At 37.8% G+C, this 24,411-nt stretch overlaps 1 protein-coding gene and 1 long non-coding RNA gene across 2 annotated transcripts; one reads left to right on the top strand and one right to left on the bottom strand.

Moving 5' to 3' along the window:
* The first annotated feature begins 8,525 nt into the window (after positions 1 to 8,525).
* Positions 8,526 to 18,302, top strand: LOC128012070 (uncharacterized). Its single transcript, XR_008182698.1, has 2 exons — positions 8,526 to 9,622; positions 16,685 to 18,302. It is a non-coding gene; the product is annotated as an uncharacterized LOC128012070 (long non-coding RNA).
* Positions 18,303 to 19,626: 1,324 nt separating this feature from the next.
* LOC128011196 (adenosine receptor A1-like) lies at positions 19,627 to 23,555 on the bottom strand. Its single transcript, XM_052593360.1, has 2 exons — positions 22,112 to 23,555; positions 19,627 to 20,426 (listed from the first exon to the last, which is right to left on the bottom strand). The coding sequence occupies exons 1-2, from the start codon at positions 22,567 to 22,569 to the stop codon at positions 19,763 to 19,765; spliced, it is 1,122 nt and encodes a 373-aa protein (XP_052449320.1). The 5' UTR covers positions 22,570 to 23,555; the 3' UTR covers positions 19,627 to 19,762.
* Positions 23,556 to 24,411: the final 856 nt, after the last annotated feature.

Genomic DNA, 24,411 nt, shown 5'->3' with positions numbered 1-24,411 from the left:
CTGGCTGGCCTGCTCTCTCTGACAGCCTTCCCAACAACTGGCATCACGCCCAAGAGAAGCTAGTGAATTGACCCACTGTGGTGAAGCTCCTCGGGCCTTAAAGAGACAGTGTCATGCTACAACTTGCCGCTGACTGAGTTCCAGTGTGCTTTTTGTGTTTTCACAGGGAAAAAATATATGGCAATTTTAGCTTAATCAGGACATATTTTTCCAAGTCATCTCATTGGCAATTTTTTTTAACCTAAATTCATCCCTGCTGTTTAAATTTATATTTGAACTCTGGACAAAATCAAATACACTTAAGCGCCATTATACACGAAACATGCTCTGTTTAACTGTCCAGAGTTAAAAACTAATTCACAATAGCTTCTGTTTTGGAAAACTTAATGGAGCTTTTGATTCTGTCTGGTTTAAGTGTCAATTTAGTCTCAGATGCTTCTCCAAAACAAAACAAAACAAAACAAAATAAGACAAGAGAAGACAAAACACTTAATATACTTGAACTAAAATATAGACATTTAACTGTATGTTAGTTCAATGAAAATACTATAGTTTAAATTCATATTAAATGCAATTATTTGAAGTTGTGGTAAGAGTTCTTTTTGACCCACTTATTTAGGAATTAAGTACACCTTTATGTGTAATTTAATAATTATGTCTTTTTATGGTAAATTAGAATAATCGAATGAAACTAAGTGTATTAAAATAGTTTACTTGTTATTACATGTTTGTAAGGATATAAAATAACTTTATTGTAATATCGCTTAATACTGTAGTTAAAATTATAATCAAGTGCTTAACATGTTATTTAATACGTTAGTCAAAAAATTTGATAATGAAAAATAATGATTTCAAATGTACTGTACAGTAAACTTTTCACTTGAAATGATTATAAACTGCACTTTTTTTTTTGCATTTTTTGCACTTGTATTTGTGTGTGTAAAGAAATGCATGAAAGTGAACTCTTTTTAGTAATTTGTTAATTTTAATTTGTATTGTATTATCTGCAAGTACATTTATTTAAGCTTTAAAGCCGTTCAGAGTAATTATAAATGCAGTATTTTTATACAATATTTGTGTGACACAAGTTTTGCTCTTATTAGAGTTTTGTGTTGTTGGCTTAGGAACATGCTAACAGATAAATGAGGGAGGTAGCTTTTGGAACGGAGCCCGAGACTGATGTCTTTCTCGGTGTAAAGTGTTGGCATGAACGTCATGTTTAGGATAATGCACACCCTAACAGATTTTCAGGGTACAGGACGCTCTGCATCGAAGGAAATCAAACAAAAGTAAATGAGAAACTACAGATAATATGAAACTGCCCTTAGGGGACTGAAGTACAGGGCAGAGTGTGCCTTATTTTGCAACCACACACACACACACACACAAATACACAAAGGGAGGGGATTAAACAAAAAGGAACAAAGGGTGCACGGGAGGTGTTCTCTTTTCTAATAAAAGGCAAAGTCAGATGATTTGTCATGAGTTACAGTACAACAGGCTCCTCGCGCTTGAAAGATGGCATATTCTGACGTCCTCACAGAGAGCAGATGGAGGGCAGTGTGAACAAGTGCACATTTCTCCCTCGGGGGGTTCTCAAATGCTCCTGTCCTCTCTTGTGTGTCCACACATACAGTCACTTTGTGATGCTATTGTTTCTAACATCTTAACACACTTGACTTCCCCTTGTGAAAAAGAAATGCACTTTAACATACTACTACTTAAGAGTACTTAAGTATACTTAAGTGCAAACAGAATGTAATGATTCCAGACCCTTAAAGGCATCTTATTTACAAATAAATGACAATGTACTATAGTTTAAAAAGTACATTAAATGCAGTAAGCTGAAGTACTGAACTATGAACTTTTGAACTATTTAGGTAGGACTTATATGCAAGTGTACTATATACTTAAATGTAATTTCTATTAAAACACACTATTTGTGATTACATGTTTGTAATATGTATGAATTATATTTCATAGATTAACCTTAAATAATATGAAAATGATATATCAAATCATAATCAAGTACTTTAATATGCTATAGTGTGATAGTCTGTGCATTTACAGTACGATCATGTTGTGTACATGTATTTCATGTCAGTTGTCTCTATAAAACAATCTCACTGTGCAGGTCAAAGGATAGATATATTTGTGGATGGATTTGTGATGCCCTTTTGTGGTTCAGAAATGAAGCAAGGGTTACTTATTAACTAAAGATATTTATAGTCGGGTGGCACTGTACAGCTCTGAACATAACTAAATAAACACACACGTTTCTCTAATGCAAATGTCTATGTAAAAATATACTGCATATGCAAGTAATTTTTGTAAAGTTTGTCTAGTTAAAACGAGGCCCTCATGCTTGTCTTATCAGTTCATATGCTGAGTGTATTATGTCAGTGAGTGAGCCCAACATGATGGTACTACTTAAGAATAGGGGCATTCTGGGAAGCAATTTTATTAGTTCATTTAAAGCCTAACATAAACACACAGATATCAAGAAACTGTGGATTTAGGACTTTAGCAAAATGCTTCTCTCTGGACACTGATCAACAAGGGACTACACAATATCTTGATATCTTTCTGCTTTTGACAACATGCAGTATATAGCTTGATATCGGACATTTTTTATTCAAAGGAACCATTAGTTTCACAAGACACAATGAAGATAATGCAAGAAACAATCTAGAGATTAAAATAATCATGGCATGTTTTCCACACTGTTATTCACTAAAATGACAGCATTAAGATCATCAGCATCCCATCACTTACTCACCAGTGGATACTCTGCAGTGAATGGGTGCCGTCAGAACGAGCATTTAAACAGCTGATAAAAACTCAAGTAATTCACACCACTCCAGTCTAGTCAGTTATTGTCATATGAAGTCAAAGCGGCATGTTTGTAAGAAACAAATCCATTATCAAGATGTTTTTAGCTTCAAACCATCGTCCATATTCCATAATAACACTTCCTTCAGTGAAAAAGTCCATCTCTTGTTGTCCTCTCACATTAAAATCCATCCACACATTTGTTTAGAGCTGTTTTGGACTGTTTTCACTTGTAAACCGAGCTCGATCTCCACATATTTCTCTCCTGATTCAGACAAAGGAAAGGTTATTGTGGATTATGGACTTGTATTTTGGCCAGTTTGAAGTTGTTTCTTACAAACATAGCTTTTCGAGTCAAAAGACATTCATTGATGAACTGGAGGGGTGTGGATTAGTATTGTGATGTTTTTATCAGCTGTTTGGATCTCATTCTGACGGCACCCATTCACTTCAGAGGATCCATTGGTGAACAAGTGATATAATGATACATTTCTCCAAATCTGCTCTGATGAACAAACAAACTCATCTACATCTTAGAGGGGATGAGGGTGAGCACATTTTCAGCAAATTTTCATTTTTGGTAAACCATTTCTTCAAGAAAACTTAACAGACAAATAAAAACCAACCTGTCCTCCAACCAATACGCTTGTCCAAATTCCTGAAATACGACCCATCAGAGCGTATAATACAATTGTGCCACTATCGGCAAAAGGGCGTTTTCATATTAATGTTATGTTCTCTTTTATTTGCCTTCTGGTTTGCGTTTCGTGTAGCCCAGTTAGTATATTATTGCATACCTTGATAAGTAATCATGCTATCATGGGTTCGATCCCAGGAATGGATGTGCATGAAAATGTATATGCTCAATAAATCATAATTTAGCATGATTTCTGTGAGGGTTAGGTTTAGGGGTGGGGTTAGGTGTGGTCATTCGAACGAATAAGCCACCTACAGTTGTAAAATATGTAGGAAATACTGTGAGATTGGTGTAAAACGCCCAAACATTGCATTTAAACAAACGTGCGTTTTGATCGGTAATGACGTTATACGTCAATTCATGACGACAGACGCAATGCGATGCTGTCATTGTTTTTATGCCCGCTAGAGGGCACTTAACTTTAAAACGTAAATATAGGTCGTAATAAATGCTTGCAAAAACGACCTATTTAGTCGTTTTTTGTTGGAGGACAGACTCCACAGTATATATATATATATATATATATATATATATATATATATATATATATATATATATATATATATATGTGCTGTGGCTGTAGCAGTAGCATTTTGGAAAATGTCTGATTGTAAGTGTCCCGAGTTGCACTGAAAGCACAGACAAACTACAGTGACTCATTTCAGTAAACACAGACAGCATATACTGGCCTCAGCTCTATAGAGCATATAAAGATGCCATATTAAAACATTAAATGTCACTATATTTTACTTTTATAGATCGTCACCTGCACCCTTCCCAGATTTTTAGGGTGTGTTTGTCAGGTTTCAAAGCAACTTCATGACACACGTTCAGTGTTGCAACAACATGAAACCCTCAGGGACCGACCGGGGTGGCGTGTTGTGATGTGGCTATTTCTCTCCCTCTGAGAATCTGGGTTAGAGAGACATGTGTCCTGACTTGACCGGGTTTTATAGGCGGGGCCATTGTTGATGAGTTACTGGCAATAACCAGGACAATCGGCTGCTCTGTTGTTTGTACAGAGACACCATTGAGCCTGTCTCAAACACATACTCAGCTATGTATTTAGCCTGCTCTTGAACAACAGGGCATTTTATTATACTTCACTTTGACAGAACAGCCAACTGAAAATCAGTGTCCTTAGCTGAACCTGCCAGGCTTGTGCGCAGTGTCACCTAGCTTAGTGCTAAGAAGACTTAACATGTCCGCACATGCTAGCTGCAATGTTTTCAAGTTGTTCTGATTACCTTGCTTTATGTGTGTTTGAATGCAGACAAAAGTAGCTTGGCTTTTTATCACGCAACTGGGATTGAGAACATTTTTGTGAAACCATTTTGTGTTTTTTAAATGAGTCATGACAGATCGCTGTAGCACCTTGTAAGTTGAAGCAGCATGTAAACTGATCATCTCTTCCCCTTTACTAGCTGCATGAAATAAACTTGAATGAACATCAGAAGGTATCTTGTTTCAACCATGGAAATATGTCAATACACAATTTTTCTTTTAGGTTCAAGTCCTCCTGTACTCCTGTCTGGTTTATTTGTTGGACAAAAATGGCAGATTCTGGATTATAATTGGTCCGAACGCTTGTCAATCAAACACCCTCTGAAGGATCAAATGTTAAACGGTCACCACACAATATTTTCTCTAATATCATTTAAGTAAATAAAATAGCAAAAATATAATATTATGCTGCTAATATTTTGTCTTTTGAATTTCTGTGATTTCATGGTGCACAAAACTCATTGAGCGATGTTTAGCCAATTAACCTGTATTTTATGTCATTTGGGTTGTATTCTTTTACTTTAGTTTTGTTCAAGTTTTCCAGGATGGGGTAATTTGTATTTTGTAAAAATTACAACCAGATTTGATTAGACTGGCATCAACAACAATAAATGTGTAAAACATTTTCTCCATTTAATTTTGTGGTAAGTTACACTTCATTGTTAGCTTTTAGCATTTATTATTGTCTTTCCTCCAACCAGAACAACCCTTATGAAAATGAACCATGGTTTTATTATGGTAAAAGTGTAGTAGGCCTAACCATGTTTTTTGACTTACTGATTACTATTTGAATAAAAACAGTTTTACTACAAATACCATGGCTCTTTATTATGGTTGGTGTGGCAAAACCATGGATAATTTGTGGTTATGGTTTGACTATAGTATTTTTTTTATTATTTTGTATTTTTTTTGTATTAAAACCATGGTTATTTTTCAGAAGGGAGCACCTGGCTGCCACCATTTACATTTCAGATCACATGTTCATAGGCTATTGTAGATTCATCAAGCTACTAGAGTATGTTTTTCTCCACCAATGATAATACACTTCCACCACACTCACTGAAAAGAGTGAAGACCACTTCACTTTCTTAAGCACTCCAACAGAGCTTTCAGCGTGGCACTTAGGAATACTTATCAGCTTCATATTTCAAAAATATGTCAGGTGGACCGGAGCAGGAGGAGGCTGGGCCTTTGATGAAGTGGGCAATGAATTTGTGGAGTACGTTTTTAAGGCAGAGCTATGTTCCATTTAGAGGATCGTGTTCGAACTTCAGTATTTATGAATGAAGCTAAAATAGAAAGTCATCTAAAGAGGCAAATGCATTAAGAATACACAGGAAGCAGCACTTCTTAAATATCCTAATTTGTTTATGTACGTAAACTTTAGCTTTTGGACAGCACATGATGACTCATTTCTCTACTGTATATGATGAATGGTTATGCTCTCAACTTTACATCAGTAATGCAAACTTTGCAAACAGCAAACGTAATGAATATCTAGCCTTTGCATGCAATTTATCTGTACAGAGCAAGGTGTAAAAAAATGTTTTACAGACTGAATGAAAATGCGAACACGTTCTTATTATTAACTGACTATTGACTACGTTTGTTTCAATAAATTCTTAATTTGATTCTTATTAATAGTTAGTAAGGTGGTTGTAAATGTTTATTTGTGGGTCAGACTAAGGGATTCAGAATTCAGAATATGTGCTTTATAAGTACTAATAAATAGCCAGTAATATGCTGGTAATAAGCAATAAGTTAAGAATGGCAATTGGTCCCTAAACTGAAGTGTTACCGAAAATGCAAATTCACTCTCTGACAGTAGGTGGCATTTTTAGAAAAGCAGAAATACCCCCCTAACTCCAGTAAATAAAGCGCAAGACAACTTTCAGTTTCTGACACCTGATTGTCACAAATAAGTCAAAAAGTATTTGCATGCAGCTGTTCATCCATTGTTTATCAAGCAATACCACATACAAGAGGACACAGAAAAGAAACAGACAACAGATTCTTCCTCGGCTATTCGCCGCTTATCAAAATAGTTGTTGCTTGAGTGCCAACATGTTGTAGTTTTATGTAACAGTAATGTAAATCTTATTGACCTGGGTTCTTCGCAGTGCGATTAAAAAGATACTAGAACATTTATCTGTAATAAAATAAGGTGCATTGTTTTTTTTTGTGCCAGATGCATTGACAGCTTCTTATTCAAATTAAAATGTTTATCACACCAATTGTTCTCACCAAACATTCATCTTACAGTGTTTCAGTGCTGAATGTGCTGTAACACCCTGCAGATGCAGTTGGTAGAAAGGTTACAATTTAAAACCTAATATTTAGCCAATTTTAAACATTTATAAATATTGCACAAATGCAAGTCATTATCTCGAAAAGCACCCGCCACACTGAAAGTAACATAAACATTCTGGGAAAAAAGGGAACTAGGTAGGTGCAACAAGAACTTGATTTAAACAAGCTCTGCATGTGGAGCCGAAACATAAATGTGACAGTCAGCTGCCTTCCATCAGTCATTTTAAACAGCGCTCTGAATTTTTATGCAATGCTAACACCTGTGAAGTGCACCCAGCCAATGTCAACAGTTCAGGTTGGAAAGTGAGATGACTCTGGAGCCAAGGACCCAAAACAAACATGCAGAAAAACAATCAGCGTACAGGCATCACAGCCCATCCCATCTGAGCGTTTCCGGGCACAGAACTCAAGAGCACAGACGCTTCTTTGAAAGCGCTTAGGCGCAGGTGGGCCGAGGGTCTTTTGAAAGGTACGCTTTACTGTAGGGGAGTAACCGGACCCGGACAGGATCCTGCTTTTAGTTGACTAGATGGCATGTGCAGGAAACGGTAGGCTGAGTGTTGAGGGAGGTGTACACCTCACACACATGAAAAGGTGCTCTGATCTGTCCCACAACAGGCACACAGGGCCTGACCTAGATTTCTCCCTGTCCTGTAAAACGCTGCTCTGCCAAGTAAGGCAGAGTGGGAAGGGCTGAGCCGTGGTGTGTAGCTTTGCCCCATCTCTCTCTCTCTCTCTCTCTCTCTCTCTCTTTCTCTCTATTTCTCACTCTCCCAAACATGGGCGGAGTGTAGCGTGGCCTTTTCAAACTCGCCCGGCTGGCAAGCAGACTGGCTTTTGAAAGCAAGCAATGCTGTTCTGAACTGCTGCCAAATGAGACAGCCTCTGTCGGTGCAGCTGAAACTTTTAACAGCCTCCTCTCACATCGGCAGGAAGAGACACGGGGAGCAAATTTGTAGGAGAGGGGGAAAAAAAAGAGCAAAATAAATCTTTGTAGCGTCTACAACTAAGGCACTGCATCAAGGATTTCCTTCTGCGCTTTTACGCTCCCAAACTTTGGCAAGGCGCCATTTGAAAAAAAAAACAAATGTTTAAAAGAGATGGGTTTTTTTTCTCTCTGGGAGGATTGAACGGGGAACGGATGTGCTAGGAAGTGAAGAGTTCAGCAAGTTCAGTAAATGAGAAATATGTAAATGCATTAATAACAAAGGAGCTGTGACGTCATACGCTGTGCTGCCCAGGACACTGCCAGCGAGCAAACGGGACAAACGTGGACTCTTTTGACAAGATGCTATCTTCATACAATAAAGTGTAGTCCTGTTTTACATCAGAGCTTTCTGGCACAGGAAGAAGACCCCACAACGAATGAGATGTTGCAGTCACTTCCTCTTTCATGGTAAGAACTTGAGGACCTGACAAACTTTTAGCGTTATGACTCCAATAGCCTATTTATATAGTTTTTTGCTACTTGTAACTAAATGACTGCATGCAAAGTGCAACTTGGATGATGATATCAAACACATGGTGAGTCATAAAACCAGCTCAATCAGCCAGGCAAATGAGATTAACCGAGTGATGTGTCTTTCAAGACTCTTTGAGGAAGTACCACAGTCCGCTCATGTCATGTTTCGCCGATAAAGAAATCCAAAATGCAGGCGGTGGCAGAACAGCCCCTGGATGTGTGTAATGATTAGTGAGGACTATAACTCGAAGGCTCAAACTACCTGGGACAGATGCCAAATGCTGACAAAGGCAATCATTGCATTCTCAGGGGTGAGCAAAACCAACGCTACGTCCTTTCGCGCTTGCTTTGGGAGGGTTATTTATATTCCTCGAGAAACCACCGAAAGCATTGACTAATTGCTTAAGGGGTCGGTCACATGCATGGCTAAAGGGCATGAAAAATAGCGTAAGTATTAACCTGTTCTGCTGTTCTTCACCTCTTCTACTGGGACCCGTTCAACTGATCAAGTGCTTTCATTGAATAATCAATTCGGAGCCCTTGTTTTCTAGACTGTGTACTTGGAAATACTGTAACTGGGAAATAAGGTTACAAGCTGACCTTCTTGCATTCCCGTAAAAACAAGTGTGTCACATTTTGCGTACTAGTTTGTCACTGGGGGTAGCAATAACTGTACCTTTCTGGGCACTTTGTGATTTTCTGCATTGCAAACCCTCTCGACTTGATCTCTGATTTGTTTTATGTTACTCAAACTCCCTTTCTTTCTCCACCTCCTCTCTCCCTCTCTCAGTTTCTGTCTTTCACTTCGCATCCTGTGCCAAAGTGGGCAGGGAGAAAGAGCTTGTGGTGAGGCGGGTGAAACGGAGGCCGCTGTATGTGCTCTTTCTTCAGCCACAACCCCGAGGAAGAGCATGTTTGGTGGTAGCACGTTTCTAGGTCTCTCTCCCCTAGATAGGCGTATTACGTGCGTGAGTCTTCTCTTCTCGCCGCCATGACCCTGCCTTGTGTTCTTTGACGATGAAGCCTCTAGTCTGCAGGTATTCCATTTTTTTCTCGCTTTCGTACTTTGTAATATCCCGTAGATTATTTTGTCACTTTTTAAGAAATTCTCGTAAAGAATCATCGTCGATTCTTTCACCCAGCTGCTCTGGGTCTCTTGTTCACTGTTGTCTTCCTCTTGTAAACGTGTCTGCTTCACTCCTGAATCAATGCCTCGGATTCCGCCATTTCTACCACACTGAACGACTTTCGGATTAAATAATTGTTGATGTACATTTGAGCAATGTTTTAACGCTAGAACCTATTTTAAAAAAGGCTCGAAGCTATTTAAAAAATTGTTGATATTTTCAAAAGTTATTTTCACAATGAGGTATGTGTTTCTTCAGATAGCATGCATGTTCCGTTAGTTTTGGGTCGTGTTGAGCAATTGATTTTGGGGTTTGCGTTTGTTTAGGAATTTGAATGATTTAAACAACATGTAAATAGTGTTTGGCTGCTACCTTAATGTTTCTGGAGGGAAATTAACACAGTGATGTGTTTGAATATGATGCTAGTGTTTAAAGGATGGCCTATAAATTCCCCTGAAGTCAAAAATATATTGCACATCCCACACATTGTCTTCTGTTGAATAGATTACGGTTTTGTTTTATATATTTCTGTAAAAAGAAAGTGCCGGAGAGGAAACAGCTGTGGCAGAAATATTACATTTAACAAAACTTAGACTTAGTTCATCTTACATATACAGTATGAAAGCATAGTTTGACATTGGTAGATATGATCAAAAGTCTTATTTTTATATTCATCAGGTAATCTTTCGCAATGTAGGCTTGTCTTGTTTTTATTCAAATGCTTTTCTTGTTTGTTTCTGTTGCGTTTGTATTGGTAAGTACCTGAATGCCAAAGGACACGGAATATAACTAGTTCGGGAAAAAATAATAATAAAATGGAACAGATTAGGATCTAATTAAATACAATTCTTTACTTAATATCATTTGTATCGCAGATAGGCAGAAGTAACTGAATAAAATCCTTATCAGATATTATCGACAGAATGCATCAAACAGGCGTTTTTAATTTAAGGTTTATTTAAAGTAAAATGATGAAAGACAAAATTGTATTTATTGATCGTAATGTAACAGGGTGGTGAAAATCCATCAAACCAACTATTATGTCAATATGTTTTTCCTTTTTGACGAATTCATAGTAAATTCCTTTAAAACGGGATGAGCAATCAATGAGATCTTATTCTTTATAAAAGAAAAGGCGACATCCTTTTATTATTATTATGAGGTGTTCTAACTGGGATGAAATAGCACCAATTCACCACTGAAATTAAAACTGCATCGATGAATTTGATTCAAATCTTTGTAAAAAAGAGGCACTCTCAAGATGGCGTCGACATGCCACGTGTTTGTGTACTACTGTACTAAGTGTATATTACTTAAGGGATTTTTTTAGGGACTTTTATTACAGTCAGTCATTTTAATCACATCTTTATTTCACAGCATATCGGCTCTCCACATGCAATCATTTATGGAAAAGCAAGACAGAGAAAAATGATGCTGTTAGGCTAGTTTGATGATTTGGCTATAGGGCAAGGATTTTTCTTGGGTAATGTCTTTTTTGTGCTTTATTACTTGTCAGCAGAAGGAAAGAGGGCAGCTAATCTGCTGCTTGTTAAAGATGAACAGAGATACCCTCCAAAGAGGCACAAAAGTTTGCATATACATGTTTATTTTGTTCAGAGACAGAGAGATGGGAACAGGAAAAAAGTGGAGCGAGGGAGGGAGGAAAGGAGAGCATTTCCTCCACCCTCTGTTCTCCTCAGATGAACTTATCATGTAGCGTCATATTTTCTCTCTCTCCCTCTCTTTTTTTTCCTCTTTCCCATACAGTCCCGCTCCCTCCTACATTTACTGTAGCTGACAATCAGATGCACTCTGGGCTCCGACCCCACATTAGCAAACAGGAAGTTTGAAAACAGAGGTTAACCCTAAAAATACTTAGATTTCACTGCACACAAAATAAAATCTACAACTTCTTGCTGCAAAAGACCGAATAGAACACCAGTTTTTGAAGTATTTGGACTTCAAACTGAAAGTTTTATTTGGATGAAGTGTTTAGAACGAGAGCAGAAAATCCACTGCAGGTGAGAAAACACGCAGCATATGCTCAGAGCCTATTAGTTACACGGCCCCAGACGGGGGCAGGGATCTAAGTCTAATCTGCAAGGTCTTTGTATAAACAAGGCAAGGCAGAATCCTTATCGTCGAGTTTCGATGAGTAACAGCAGGCTCTCCAGAGACCGCGTGACAGAGTCAACCAAGGTCAAGCCAAGCCCAACTTCCTGTTTTTTGGGGGCCGCTATTTATGCTTTAAGGGCGTTTCTCTCTGGTGTAGGTTGATGACAGGAGATCATAAGCAGAATGATTAATGCCATTTTAAAAGAGTTACAGCTTTCTGTGGCTCAACTCTTTTATGCAGTGGTGTGGAGGGAATAACTGAAGAGTAATGTCACAGGTACTGTTACTGGAACAGGAAGAAAAGTGTTGTTAAATGAAGTTCAGGGAAACTGTACAATGATTCATACGAATGAAAAATATGTTTAATGTTAATAAATCTTGTGCAGCAGTTGATGTGGTGGTAATATGCTAGAACTCGCCAATGGTAAGAATGCTGATCTACAGCTGTACAAACAAAAGATTACAGATGAGATAGCGACAGTTATTAATAGTAAAAAACAAAACATCTATTGTTTGTTCATACCTTATCTCACATTTTCCTGGTTCATGAGACATGATTTTCGGTTATATGGATGCCAAAGGGATTTTCAACTGGGAAGCTCCCCTCCTACGTTAAATGATCACTTCACAAAGGCATTGTCCCAAGTTCCGTATTCTTACATTTTTTTAATAAATTGTGGCCTCTTACTCTTCCTCTGCCCACATCCCCCACCCTTCAATGCTCTACCCACCACCCTCGTCTCCGTTCATTGAAATTCAGCCTGGCATACAGGCACTGCCCCTTTCTTGGCACCACTCGGCGACAGAAAGGAGAGGAGAAAATTACAATGAAAACAAGAATATGTACCAATTTCTCAATCGCTGAGCTTGTGCCAAAAAGTAAACCAGTTTCGGTGGATATGATTCGAGCTTATCGATAGCCATTTTTGGTGTACGATTTCAGCAAATATCGTAATCACATATGGTCTTGGCAACCATAGTGCAGTGGGAGGCGTTCAGCGGGCTAATTGATTTGCATGTTTACCTTCTGCGATTGGATGGTTACAAGGGCTAACGGCTGTATCCTTTGATCACTAGGTAAGATAGAAGGCCTTTTGTTGATCTGATTGAATTTGTTTACCTCTTTTTTGATTTGTAAAACCCTCAGACAGGGAAATAAGACGATCCTTTGTGGCTATAAAGTGCTTGGTTATATGAATATGCCAAGAGGTGGTATTGCATAGGTGATGCATAAACAAATGCAGGCAATTAAAAATGGCAGCCATTTATTGAGGGCTTTAGCTGTTTCTGAGATGATGAATATGTTTTTAAGGTTAAATGTCCATTTAATAGCAGGCTTTGTCATGTATATAACATGGTGCAAAGATTATTTTAACCTTTGCAGTGTTTTTCGTGTTAGAGACACAGGCTCTGTTCCAAAACCTAGTGAGCTGCCTATGTAGGGAGAGTTTTAAGTCATCATAGGCGCACTTCTGATGTGAAGGCTGTTCCAAAAGGTAAGATATTTCACTATTCTTAACATTGTATTGCATGGCAAGAGTCCTTCAATGAGAAGCCAATCCCAGAATGCATTTCAAGTTTAACGATTTTTCTAAGATGCCATTATATGATAAAATGTCAATAAAAATCCATATGAAATCTTATTTAAAAAAGTATTTTACTCAGTATTGTAGTGTGTATTTTAAAGTGTCGTAGTCTTAGCATAGCCACGTGCTAACACCAGACTCAGCTGAAATGAGTCGAGTTTTTGTCTTCCACAATTATCCAAATCAGTCACTTATAATACTGACTATGCAGTAGATCGCAAAGGCTGTTCACTAGGTTTTGAAAAAGACCATTTAGTCTGCAGAGGGCAACCATTCCCTCTTTTAATTCAGATTAAGATGCTTAATACATAATACAGTACAAAGTCTTTGACAAAAATACATGCTGTGACAGTTATTGACTTATTTTATTATTAATCTGGCTCCCATGTTTAGGCTATAAACTAAAGCTGATTTAAACATGTTGAGTTATTAACATAAGGAAACTAATGCCTGCAGTGCTATAATGTATTACATGCAGATTTGCGAGTGCTAAGTTATGTTAATGCTATGACTTTGTGTTGCAAGCCTGCATGAATTCCTTTTAAGAGGCTTCCTTTTTATATTTAAAGAATACAGAAACATTATATCATTCTAAAACTAATTAATAGCATAGTTTGAATTCCATTTTTAAATATAGTTTTTAAAAGGCTTTGTCAACATTAAACGAAGACAAGATTTTTGGTATATCATTTAAGTAAATGTGTTTTTTTTTATTTATTACATATGTTATCTACTTAAGTGTAAAATTTTGCAAGCATTTAAAGTCACATTTCAATCACTTAATGTGAATCCCCTTACAATACTGTACTGTTAGGGTGTGGTGATAATCATATTCATTGTTTTTGTCGTGAGCATTTAGCCCTCAACATTCTCTTAGAGGATTCACTTAGTCCTTTAGTGCCATGTAGAAAAAATAAGTGTTATACTTCACTTTTGTGGGCTCATTAATGCAAACTATTTCCTGAAGTCAATGAGTAAAGTGTTATAACTAATACAGGCATCAAAAGACTATTTAAATATTGTTGCAGTTCTATTTTATGGTATCTTATGATTCCATTTTCAATTCCACCCACACTGTCTACACTGAAAGCAACAGATAATCTCTAAATTCTCTCTTAAATACCCATAATACTGGTAAAAATCAGGGCATTTGTGTCTAATTTGCATTAGCATTAGTGTTACATATTTTTAAAACACGATTAAAGAAGTCATTTACATATGAAAAAATCTAAGCTGCACTAAAATGGACCTAAATACCTGGCAAAGCACCAAAAAGCACTGGTTAGTCCCCATCAACACGATTACTGCATTTAGGGGAACAGAAGGGCAGACTAGTTCCCCATGTAATCTAAAAATGATCCAAATGCCACATCTGTCAGACCATATTAACATATTTTCCTCTTTCACGGGTGAAGCATCAAATGTCGTCCTCGAATAAAGAAGCAGCTCTAGAATAGCCAGTACATCTAACATGTTAAATAACTACATTTTTTTTGATTGCATCACAATTGCATGTCAGAACTAATGGAGTTGGTATAAAGTGCACAACCTGATGAATTACACACACGCACTGATAAGAGATAGTTAAGCGTGTTTTGTTGCACAGCTTCTGAGCTGACCTTTACAGAAAAGTTAGCAAATCCGAGCTAGCACAGCAAAGTCATGTCACGCCATCTCTCACCTTCTGTCTCCTCCTTTGTGATCCCGCAGACTGCGTCTCGTGCCAAAACTTTTCAATCAATGTGGCCCCAAATGGGCCAGAAAGAGCATGTGTATGCTAATTAGCTAAGAGGACTTTTGTATGTTAACAAATTGCTGAAAGACAATGTCTGGAAGAGATCTATTTATGCAAAGCAGACATGCTCCACCTCTCAACACCACACAATAACTGCTTTTATTGCCGTTTTGCAAATGTTTTGCGTATCTCCTGTTGGAAGTTTATGTTGGGTGTTCATGAATGAGTACAGAGAGGCTACTTGGGTTGTAAAGCTACAACATTCACAAAATAAGAAAATGGTTTAGCAGGATGCTAATATGTTCAGAGTGCTGATGTTCAGGGATGTTTAGGTTCATCACGTATGCTAGCATGCTAACGGGCGTACAGAAGCAGATGACTTTCACAGCATATCTGTTCATTTTGTTGTGGGTGAAAGAACGCTATTGACTCGAGGATGAATCTTGGCTTTCTTGTGGTTGTACTGATGCCAGGCGTCCTTCAGTGCGTCGAGAGGGAGACCCTTGCTTGTGCAAACCGCCTCTGAGAACAGTGAATGGGTTTTTCAGGCACACCTCGCAGAGGTTGCAAGGAATGCACAGCACTCGCACCCTAAAATGGCCGAAATGACGCCATTTTGTTTTCCCTCTATTTTGCTGTACGGAATAGCAGAATCAGCTTTGTTAAGGCTACAGGAGACAGCTGGGGAAGCCATGTTTTACAACGTCTGTTTACCTCAAAAGCGTAGCTTACGCAATGTTGTCTTGTTGGAATGAGCTCGGTTTTTTTTTTGGCAAAACGGGCGCCAATTCCTGGCGAAGGATCAAGACTTTTTTTTTTTTTTTTTTTCATGATCCAATGCCAGCCTCGCTAGAATGAGTGAGTAATTTCCTTGGCTTTCAAAATTAGCGCTTCCCTCTTAGCCTGCATCCTGGTTCAACTCCTCACAGTTCCCCAGCCTTTTTTCGCGTTTGATCGTTTTTCCGACTCAAATAAGCGCCGCTGACTCGAGTCTGGAGAACACACATGCCAAGCTTTCATCTACTGTTATTTTTCTCCAACTGCATAGAAATCAGCAGCTCTGTGATCTATGACAGAGCCCTTCTGATGGTGTGACTGTTTGACTGAAGTCAGACCGTTGGTGTCTTAACATACAGCGGCGACAGTTGCACACCTTGATTTAGAGAATAAAACATTAAACCATGCACAATCACAAAAAAAGCTTTTCTTATAACTGACTTCACTTGAAATAACTTTGAACCAGCTGGTGTCATGGTGGCTTTAGTGGATGTGTGAATTCGGTTCTCCTCAATTTCTGTAATGGTGTCCAGTAAGCAATGATTTCAGACACTAAATGTGTCATTTACAGTACAATTAAATGAATATGAATTATAACAATTTAAATTAAATGCAATTAATGCGCTTTTTCCCCTCACTTTGATAGGACTTAACTACATCTTTATATGTATTTTCATATTGCTCAAACTGTTCTGTGGAGTCCAGCTACAACAACGTTTGACTGTACAGTTGTGCTAACCAGCGTCTCTCTCTCCGCAGGAATCCAGCGGTCTGCTTCCTGACTGGTGGACATCTGCTCTGCTGTCCTTGGGGCTGAGGTAGTAGATTGAATAGTTGTGGAGCCCTGCGCTCTCTCTCTGAGATAACTATACAATCTACTGTCTTTCCTAAGGTGACAGCCAAATCATCCACAAACACGTGTCTGTATTCGTCCAATGAGTCGCAAAGGATATTCGCTCAAGTTACAGAAATAAAACGGGTTGGGACTGACGTGTCATGTTGGCTTCATTCATACTCCAGCGTGTCAGGCGATGGGATTGGTGTCTTGACAGGGTGAGGTAGTAGGTTGTATAGTTTGGTGGGAGGGATCAAACCCTGTTCAGGTGATAACTATACAGTCTATTGCCTTCCTTGTTGTGCCAACTATCTGCCAGCTAGTGGAAAATCCCTGGAGTTTAAATATTACTTAAACTTTACAGCCAGCTTCACGCCACATTAACTATGTATGTGAACACAGTGTGTAAACAGTGTGCTTATTTCAGCATCCATGTATACACACTGCCTGCAAAAGCAGAAACAATTACACCGTAGTCACCACAAGATATGTTGAAAATACCCTATATAGACCTATTTGTAGACTTTTATTAAGAAGCAAAATAAACATGTTCTATTCAGTAAATCTGACTGAATCAAGATACTGTAAGTTCATCTGCACTTAATGCTTTTCGATTCTGTTCTGGGTAGATTAATACATATTTAGATATGTACAGTAAAAGCTTGTGTAAATTACACTAAGTACTTTTTTTTAAAGTGAATTTCAGCAAAGACGCATTTAAACGTCAACAAGACTTGTATAGTGTTACAAATGATTTCTATTACACAAATGCTGTTCTGTATCTTTTTCTACTAAATCCTGAATCATGCAGAAACTATTTTCTGTCAGAAATTGCTGGTAAATTTCATATTCAAATTAATATTTTTATTTTGATAATTGATAATAAGAATTGGTAATAATCAGAAATGTTTCTTGAGCAGCAAATGAGCATATTACACTGATTTCTGAAGGATCACGTGACACTGAAGACTGGAGTGATGATGCTGACAATTCATCTGATTCAAATTTATATATATATATATATATATATTAACTGCTTTAGAATAAAAATTCATCCTAAGAGACTTCTTATAAATTCAAAAAGTATTAATAAAAAAAAAAAAATCCAACTAACCTCATGTTTGAACAGTAATTTAATGTCGATCAAGTTTGTAATTGCGTTGCGAGTGTGAAAGCACAGTGAGACTCTTACAGCTTTGTGTGTGTGTGAGTGTTTTGTGAAACAGGCCTAACACTTTACCTAACAAGCCTGAACAACATCCATGCCTCTCTTTCCAGCTTAACATGCAGATCTAGTATAACATATGAGGAGAAAAACCAGATTAAAAGAGATTTATGGAGCTCGGATTTATGGCTTAATCAACATTTTGACTTTTCTGTTGGCTTGTGATCAAACAGGATTTTCACACATCATAACAGGAAATTCAGCTTCAATCAGACAATGCATGTGGCCTTGTTCAGAGAATCAAACATACATAAAGAACTGCACATTATGCCTAAAATGATTTTGTTCTATGAATAAAATAGTTTTATTCAACAATATTTTGCCTTTGTGATTTTATTTACATTTTCAAGATGATTTTGAGCAGTTTATACAAAATAGTTATCTTGTAAAAAAAAAAAATATTCTGCTGTTTGTATTCCTCTGATGTGCAACCTTTTTAAAATATAAATCAAACACATTGTATAAACAGATAGTGTTGTGTAGGCATGTAGTTAAAGGATCAGAGCTTTAGAACCATTCAAGTGCTGATTTTATGAGTTGAAAATGATATCTACCAATAAAGTATGAACTTATGAGAGTATACTTTGATATGTACAGTAAGCCTTTCAAAGTGTATAGCTGAGCGCATGTCTAAAACAAAGTATGACTAGCTATAGTCTGGAAACAAACTGAAAAAAGAGACATACCACTCATTATAACTATATATTGTGCAACAGTCACTTTTCACTACGTCATTTTTCACAATGGCATGTCAGTATTTTGAAGTTAATTCAAGCAAAACTCTTCAGTCCACACCTTCTAATAAGGTTAGTCACACTGTATACTATATTTGATAACCTGTCCTCATATCCAATTTCTACAAAGTTGGTTGCTAACATATGTAACCGTGCACAAATATTCACCTGTGAAAGAAACTTGTCAAGTGGGACTTTGGTCTAAAGCCCTGCGTGTCACAGCGTTTATCTGAACTCATGAACCACGTCAACAAAATGATCCAGTGACTCACAGTGATCCAGTGTCACATTTGATACACAACTTCCAAGACCTCGAAATTATCAACATGATCCAACTCTGCTGAAAAACGTGTTAAGCACAACATACCATACGCCTGCCTCCGTCATCTTACTGATGTTTATAAAGGCTTTTTGAAGTATCACTGCACGATAAGCATCACCCTTCATCTTTGTGCTTCATATGTATTTCTCCTGTAAAATCTGTAACCATTTTTAGAAAGTGAACAAATGATTACCGTTTATGGTGTTAGTCATATTTCAAGTTTAATACTTATTGGACTGAAGCGACTATTTGTTTTGTTTTTTCATGTTTTTATCATGTTAAACTGTATCAATTATGATCCGTCAGGCTTTTGAGGAATGTTTATTGTTCATCTCTCAATCATCATTGCATTGTATGTTTTGCATTCCACATTAAAAACGATATTATTGGCAGATGTAAGGCAATCTGAATTTTACCTTAATTTCTGGCCATATAAATATCAGCAACTGCATTAAATTAAAGACTGCATTAAATACTTATTTTTTTCACATATTATGATATCATATTATTAGGCTGAAGCATGCCTGCTCTTTCTCTGTTAGCAGTTTACATTGTTATTGTAAACGCTTGTGGCGCCCTCTAGTGGTCATGCAGCTTCACAGCTTCTGAAGACTGATGCTTTTCGGTGATATTGTAGCAAATCTCCAATAAACTATCACTCAAAGATCTACTCAGAATAGTATCATACAGTGCAATCACGACTGTAGTCTATCTGCCCTAGTCATGTGCCTGTGTTGGAGGGAAATGTCATTTGATGGCCAGTATTCGGTTCTCCAGGCTGGGATCTCCATGAGGAGCTTGAGAAGTCTCGTTGTCCTCTCCAGCACAGTACATAGCGTCTCCAGATCTCAAGGTAAGCCTCCCTGATCTTTGTGATGCGGAGGGCGTAGACCACAGGGTTCACCGCTGAGTTGGCGTGAGAGAGGAGTATCCCTACATAGAAAGCGGTCTGGGGGACGCCTTGAGGACCCGTTGAGAGCAATACACAGTTCATGAGATGCAGAGGCATCCAACATGCTGCAAACAGCAAGAGAACCAGAGCCAGAGAACGTGCCAGCCTCTTCTCCTTGATTAGAAAAGCCCGTAGTTTAGTCTGGTCTTCCCTCCGGAGGCGTTTGCGCAGACTGTAGAAGACCAGAGCATAAAGAAGAGTCATGGCTGCTAAAGGGAGTAGGATGCAGCCCAGGTAGTTGAAGTAGACCATATAGGGCAGAGAGATGACTGCTAAGAAGGTGCAGTTGATATGAGAAGAGTTAAGGAGCAGGGAGGACTGGGAATCGCCATTATGCCAACCAAAGAGAGGGGTGAAACCCAGCAGACAAGATATCAACCAACACAGGACCACTGCCGTCCAGGAGCGCTGCTCAGAGGCGATCTCCTTATACCTGCAGTCACAGAGAGTGTCAACCGCTAATTACATTTACAGCTAGACACACACTTAAGCTTAAACATTTCCTTTGTGAAAAAGAAATAAAAGAGCACTTAATATGAACATAATATACTTAAGTGTGAACTGAATATAATGTTTTCAGCCACATAAATGTATTTTAAATGCAGTTAGCTGAACGTTAGAGTGCTGGTTTGACCCACTTAATTAGGACATCTTTAGATGTGATTTCATAATTAATTCTATTGTCTTTTATATACGGTTATATATACACATTTATGATTAACTAAAATATACTTTGATGCATTCCTATTGTTATGTATTTAAATATATTCATAATTCCACATTTGTCTTGAATTTAGCAGATTTAAAATAGTTTAACTTGTAATATAATATCTATAACACATTGCATTAGAATCATACTTTACGTTTGTTTAAGTACATTAGTCAACATTAAAATAAGTGTACTAGTTTAAAATAGAATGTAGTATGTAGAAGCTGTTTTGTGTATTGTGAAAAGTGCTATACAAACTGAATTGAAAGACTTTCGACCTAAATATTAACTTCACGTTTCCCTAAGATAAAAAGTTAATATTTCAATAATTTAACACCATTTGAATATTCTCTGATATCTGTTATTGGCCATAAATTGTATTTATATTTTTAATGACAATAATGTGTTTCTCGTTGAGCTCTGGATGTGGGAAAGGCATCTTTCACATGTCAGTAGGGAATACAGTCAACAAGTGGCATATTGTTTAGATAAATGCAGTAAGTGTGAGAACACAATATAAGGAGCCTAAAATAAAAACAGGACATGAACTCCAAAAGACCACTGACATAGAAACTGACAAATTAAAACTGTACTATTAAAAAGACTCATATGACCCCCTTTAATATATGTGACCCTGGAGCACAAAACCAGTCATTAATAGCATGACTATATTTGTAGCAATAGCCAACAATACATTGTATGGGTCAAAATAATACATTTTTATTTTATGTCAAAAATCATTATATTAAGTAAAGATGATGTTACATGAAGACATTTTGTAAATTTCCTATCGTTTATGCATCAAAACTTCATTTCTGATTAGTAATATGCATTGCTATGGACTTCATTTGGACAGCTTTAAAGGCAATTTTCTCAATATTTTTCTCAATATTTTGAACCCTCAGATTCCAGATTTTCAAATATTTGTATCTCGGCCTAATAGTGTCCTATCCTGACAAACCATACATCAATGGAAAGCTTATTTATCCGGCTTTCGGATGATATATACATTTCAATTTCAATGGTTTTATGGTCCAAGGTCACATACTGAAATCCAAGTTGTGATCTGGATAATCTTTTGGTTTTCTGAGTCTTAATGTTATGGCTTTCTGTTATATATCATCAGCTGAAACAATTTTCACTCAAAAATTGCATGTGTATTTTGTTATTGATTACTAGTAAATGACTCAAAAGTCTTTGAAATATATAATAATATTCATGGTCACATCTGTAGCCTATTTAATTAAATAAGTTAAAAATGGAAATTGTAAAACTAAGTAAGAAGAAGTGGCAATCAACACATCGAATTATAAAAAAAAAAAAAAGGTAAAGTGTTTTCTGAATTTTTTTATTTTTTATTTACATCTTTTTTTTTTTCTTTTTTTTTTTTTTTGCCAAAAGCTCTTTACCTGAGAGGTATTGAGACCCGTAGGTATCGGTCCACAGCAATAGCCAGGAGAGACAGCACAGACGCTTGGGTCAACACCAGCACCACACAGCTGACCGCCAGACAGGCCTGGAACGGGATCTCCACCCACCCATCCACCAGCACAGCCAGGGGCACTGCCACCGCCCCCACCAGGAAATCAGCCACGGCCAGAGACACCACGAAACAGAAGGTAGGCTGACGGAAGGTCCGCCTCAAACACACGGCCCAAACCACCAGCACGTTCCCCAGGCAGCATGCCACGGCGATGAGCAGCTCCAGAGAGGTGTAGATCAGCCAGGCCATGAGGAGAAACCAATATGAGCAAACAGAACACAGTCTCATTTGAGTATGAAGAAGCCTGTGACCATCTGGTCTGCACTCCTCCACACACACACACACACACCCCTGATCTTCAGTATGCATCTCTGGGGGTCTCATGTCCACTCATACGTCTTCTGAATAGACAATATTATTCACAGTCACATCTGTATCTCATCAACTAATTCCATTTGCAGGCGGACAGAATAATGATGTGAAATTTCAAGTCCCAATCAAAATGATGGAAAGCTTGCTGCAAATATTAGTTCTAGCGCATGTACAACCTTACAGGTGCTTGAACATCATCTTCAGCTGCTACAATATTAGAATACTGCCAAAGTCTACTGTGCCTACTTTTTTATATATACATTTTTTGTAATATATATACAAACCCGATTCCAAAAACGTTGGGACACTATCCTTTGATAGAGTAAAAAAGTAATGGAATATTTATTACTTGTGAGTAAAAAAATGAATGGAATTTTTTACAAATCTCATAAACATATTTTATTCACAATAGATTATAGATAATATATCAAATGTTGAAAGTGAGACATTTTGGATTTCATGAGAGCTACAAATTCCAAAAAAGTTGGGACAGGTAGCAATAAGAGGCTGGAAAAGTTAGATGTACATATAAGGAACAGCAGGAGGACCAATTTGCAACTTATTAGGTCAACTGGCAACATGATTGGGTATAAAAAGAGCCTCTCAGAGTGGCAGCAGGGGCGGACTGGCCATCTGGAGCACTGCAGCTTTTTTCCCTTTTAAATGACGAAAATCATAATATCACATCTCTGTTTTTACGCAAATGGATGAGTGAGTCGATCGCAAGGGTGCGGCAGACAAGGAGTGTGTTTTGTTTGCATGTGAGTGTTTTGCCCTCCCTCCCTGTTTAATTTGGTCTACTCCATTGCATATCGTGGAACACGCCCCCTTTCTCGTCATCTAATTTACAGAGTAAGAGAGACAGATTTATCCGGTACAGCAAATTTCTCTGAACAGCAGGCCACTGTATACGTTCACGTAAAACAAATCCGGCTGTGTTTACGAGAATATCTATTAATTCAGTAGTTACGATACCCAAAAGATGTATTAATTCTGTGTACGCGTGCAAGCTCTGAACAAGCTTCAAGCTTAAATCGTTTGAATCGGCAAGATTTAGAAACAAGTGCAAACGATCAACTACGATCCGTTTCACCCCTTCAAGCGAGTGAACAACACGAATCAAGTTAGGAATCACTATTCACGATAGCAGTGATACATTATGGAGCCTGACTGGAAAACACAATAGCCCCGGGATGTCGGGCAAGCGATTTTACGAACCCTGCACCTCAGATCTATCCAGTTTATAAGCCCGGGGGGGACAAGGGGTATGTTTCTGAGGGACAATGTGGGACACTGCCTTGCACGGCGGTGCCCCCACCCCATGGGCAGACTCACTGATAGTGGTTTACCGATTTCTAGCACATACCACCTTACATGGTATATTAATAATGCCCTATTCCGCTAAACATGTGTAATTGCTGATGTACTGTATGTTTATGACAGAATCGACAAATGCACTTCCACTTACGATTTACTTTAGCTATTTAATTTTATTTATTTTTCATTACAATTGATTCACTTTAAAGGTGCCATCTGTAATGTTTGGCAAAAAAAAAGTCATACTCCACATTCCATACCAGATGGGGGCAGTATGCCTCAATAAAGTGAATTGGTCTACTCTAGAGTAACAAACGAGAAACGGCATAGTTTCAATGCTCCGCCCCTACTTTCACAACAACACTACAGCCATAGCTGAAGCCTAACTGTGCGTTCACACCGCCGGCGTCTAGAGCGTCAAAAATCGCTCTGGCCGCTCTGCTCACTACTCTGTAGAAAGATTTGTGAGCGCTCAGACGCTCTGATGTAGATCGAATGCTTATTTTGTATTTAAAGCGGCCGCAAAGCAAACAAGCT

The sequence above is a fragment of the Carassius gibelio genome, chromosome B23 (genome assembly GCF_023724105.1).
Source record: "Carassius gibelio isolate Cgi1373 ecotype wild population from Czech Republic chromosome B23, carGib1.2-hapl.c, whole genome shotgun sequence".
Taxonomy (NCBI): Eukaryota; Metazoa; Chordata; class Actinopteri; order Cypriniformes; family Cyprinidae; genus Carassius; species Carassius gibelio.
This window is presented reverse-complemented; position numbering and strand designations above follow the sequence as displayed.

Excerpts from the sequence above, each read along its gene's own strand:
- LOC128011196 (XM_052593360.1), bottom strand. The coding sequence starts at position 22,569 with ATGAGACCCCCAGAGATGCATACTGAAGATCAGGGGTGTGTGTGTGTG. Across the intron at positions 20,427-22,111 it reads CGGGTCTCAATACCTCTCAG|GTATAAGGAGATCGCCTCTG; the intron begins GTAAAGAGCTTT and ends CTGTGACTGCAG.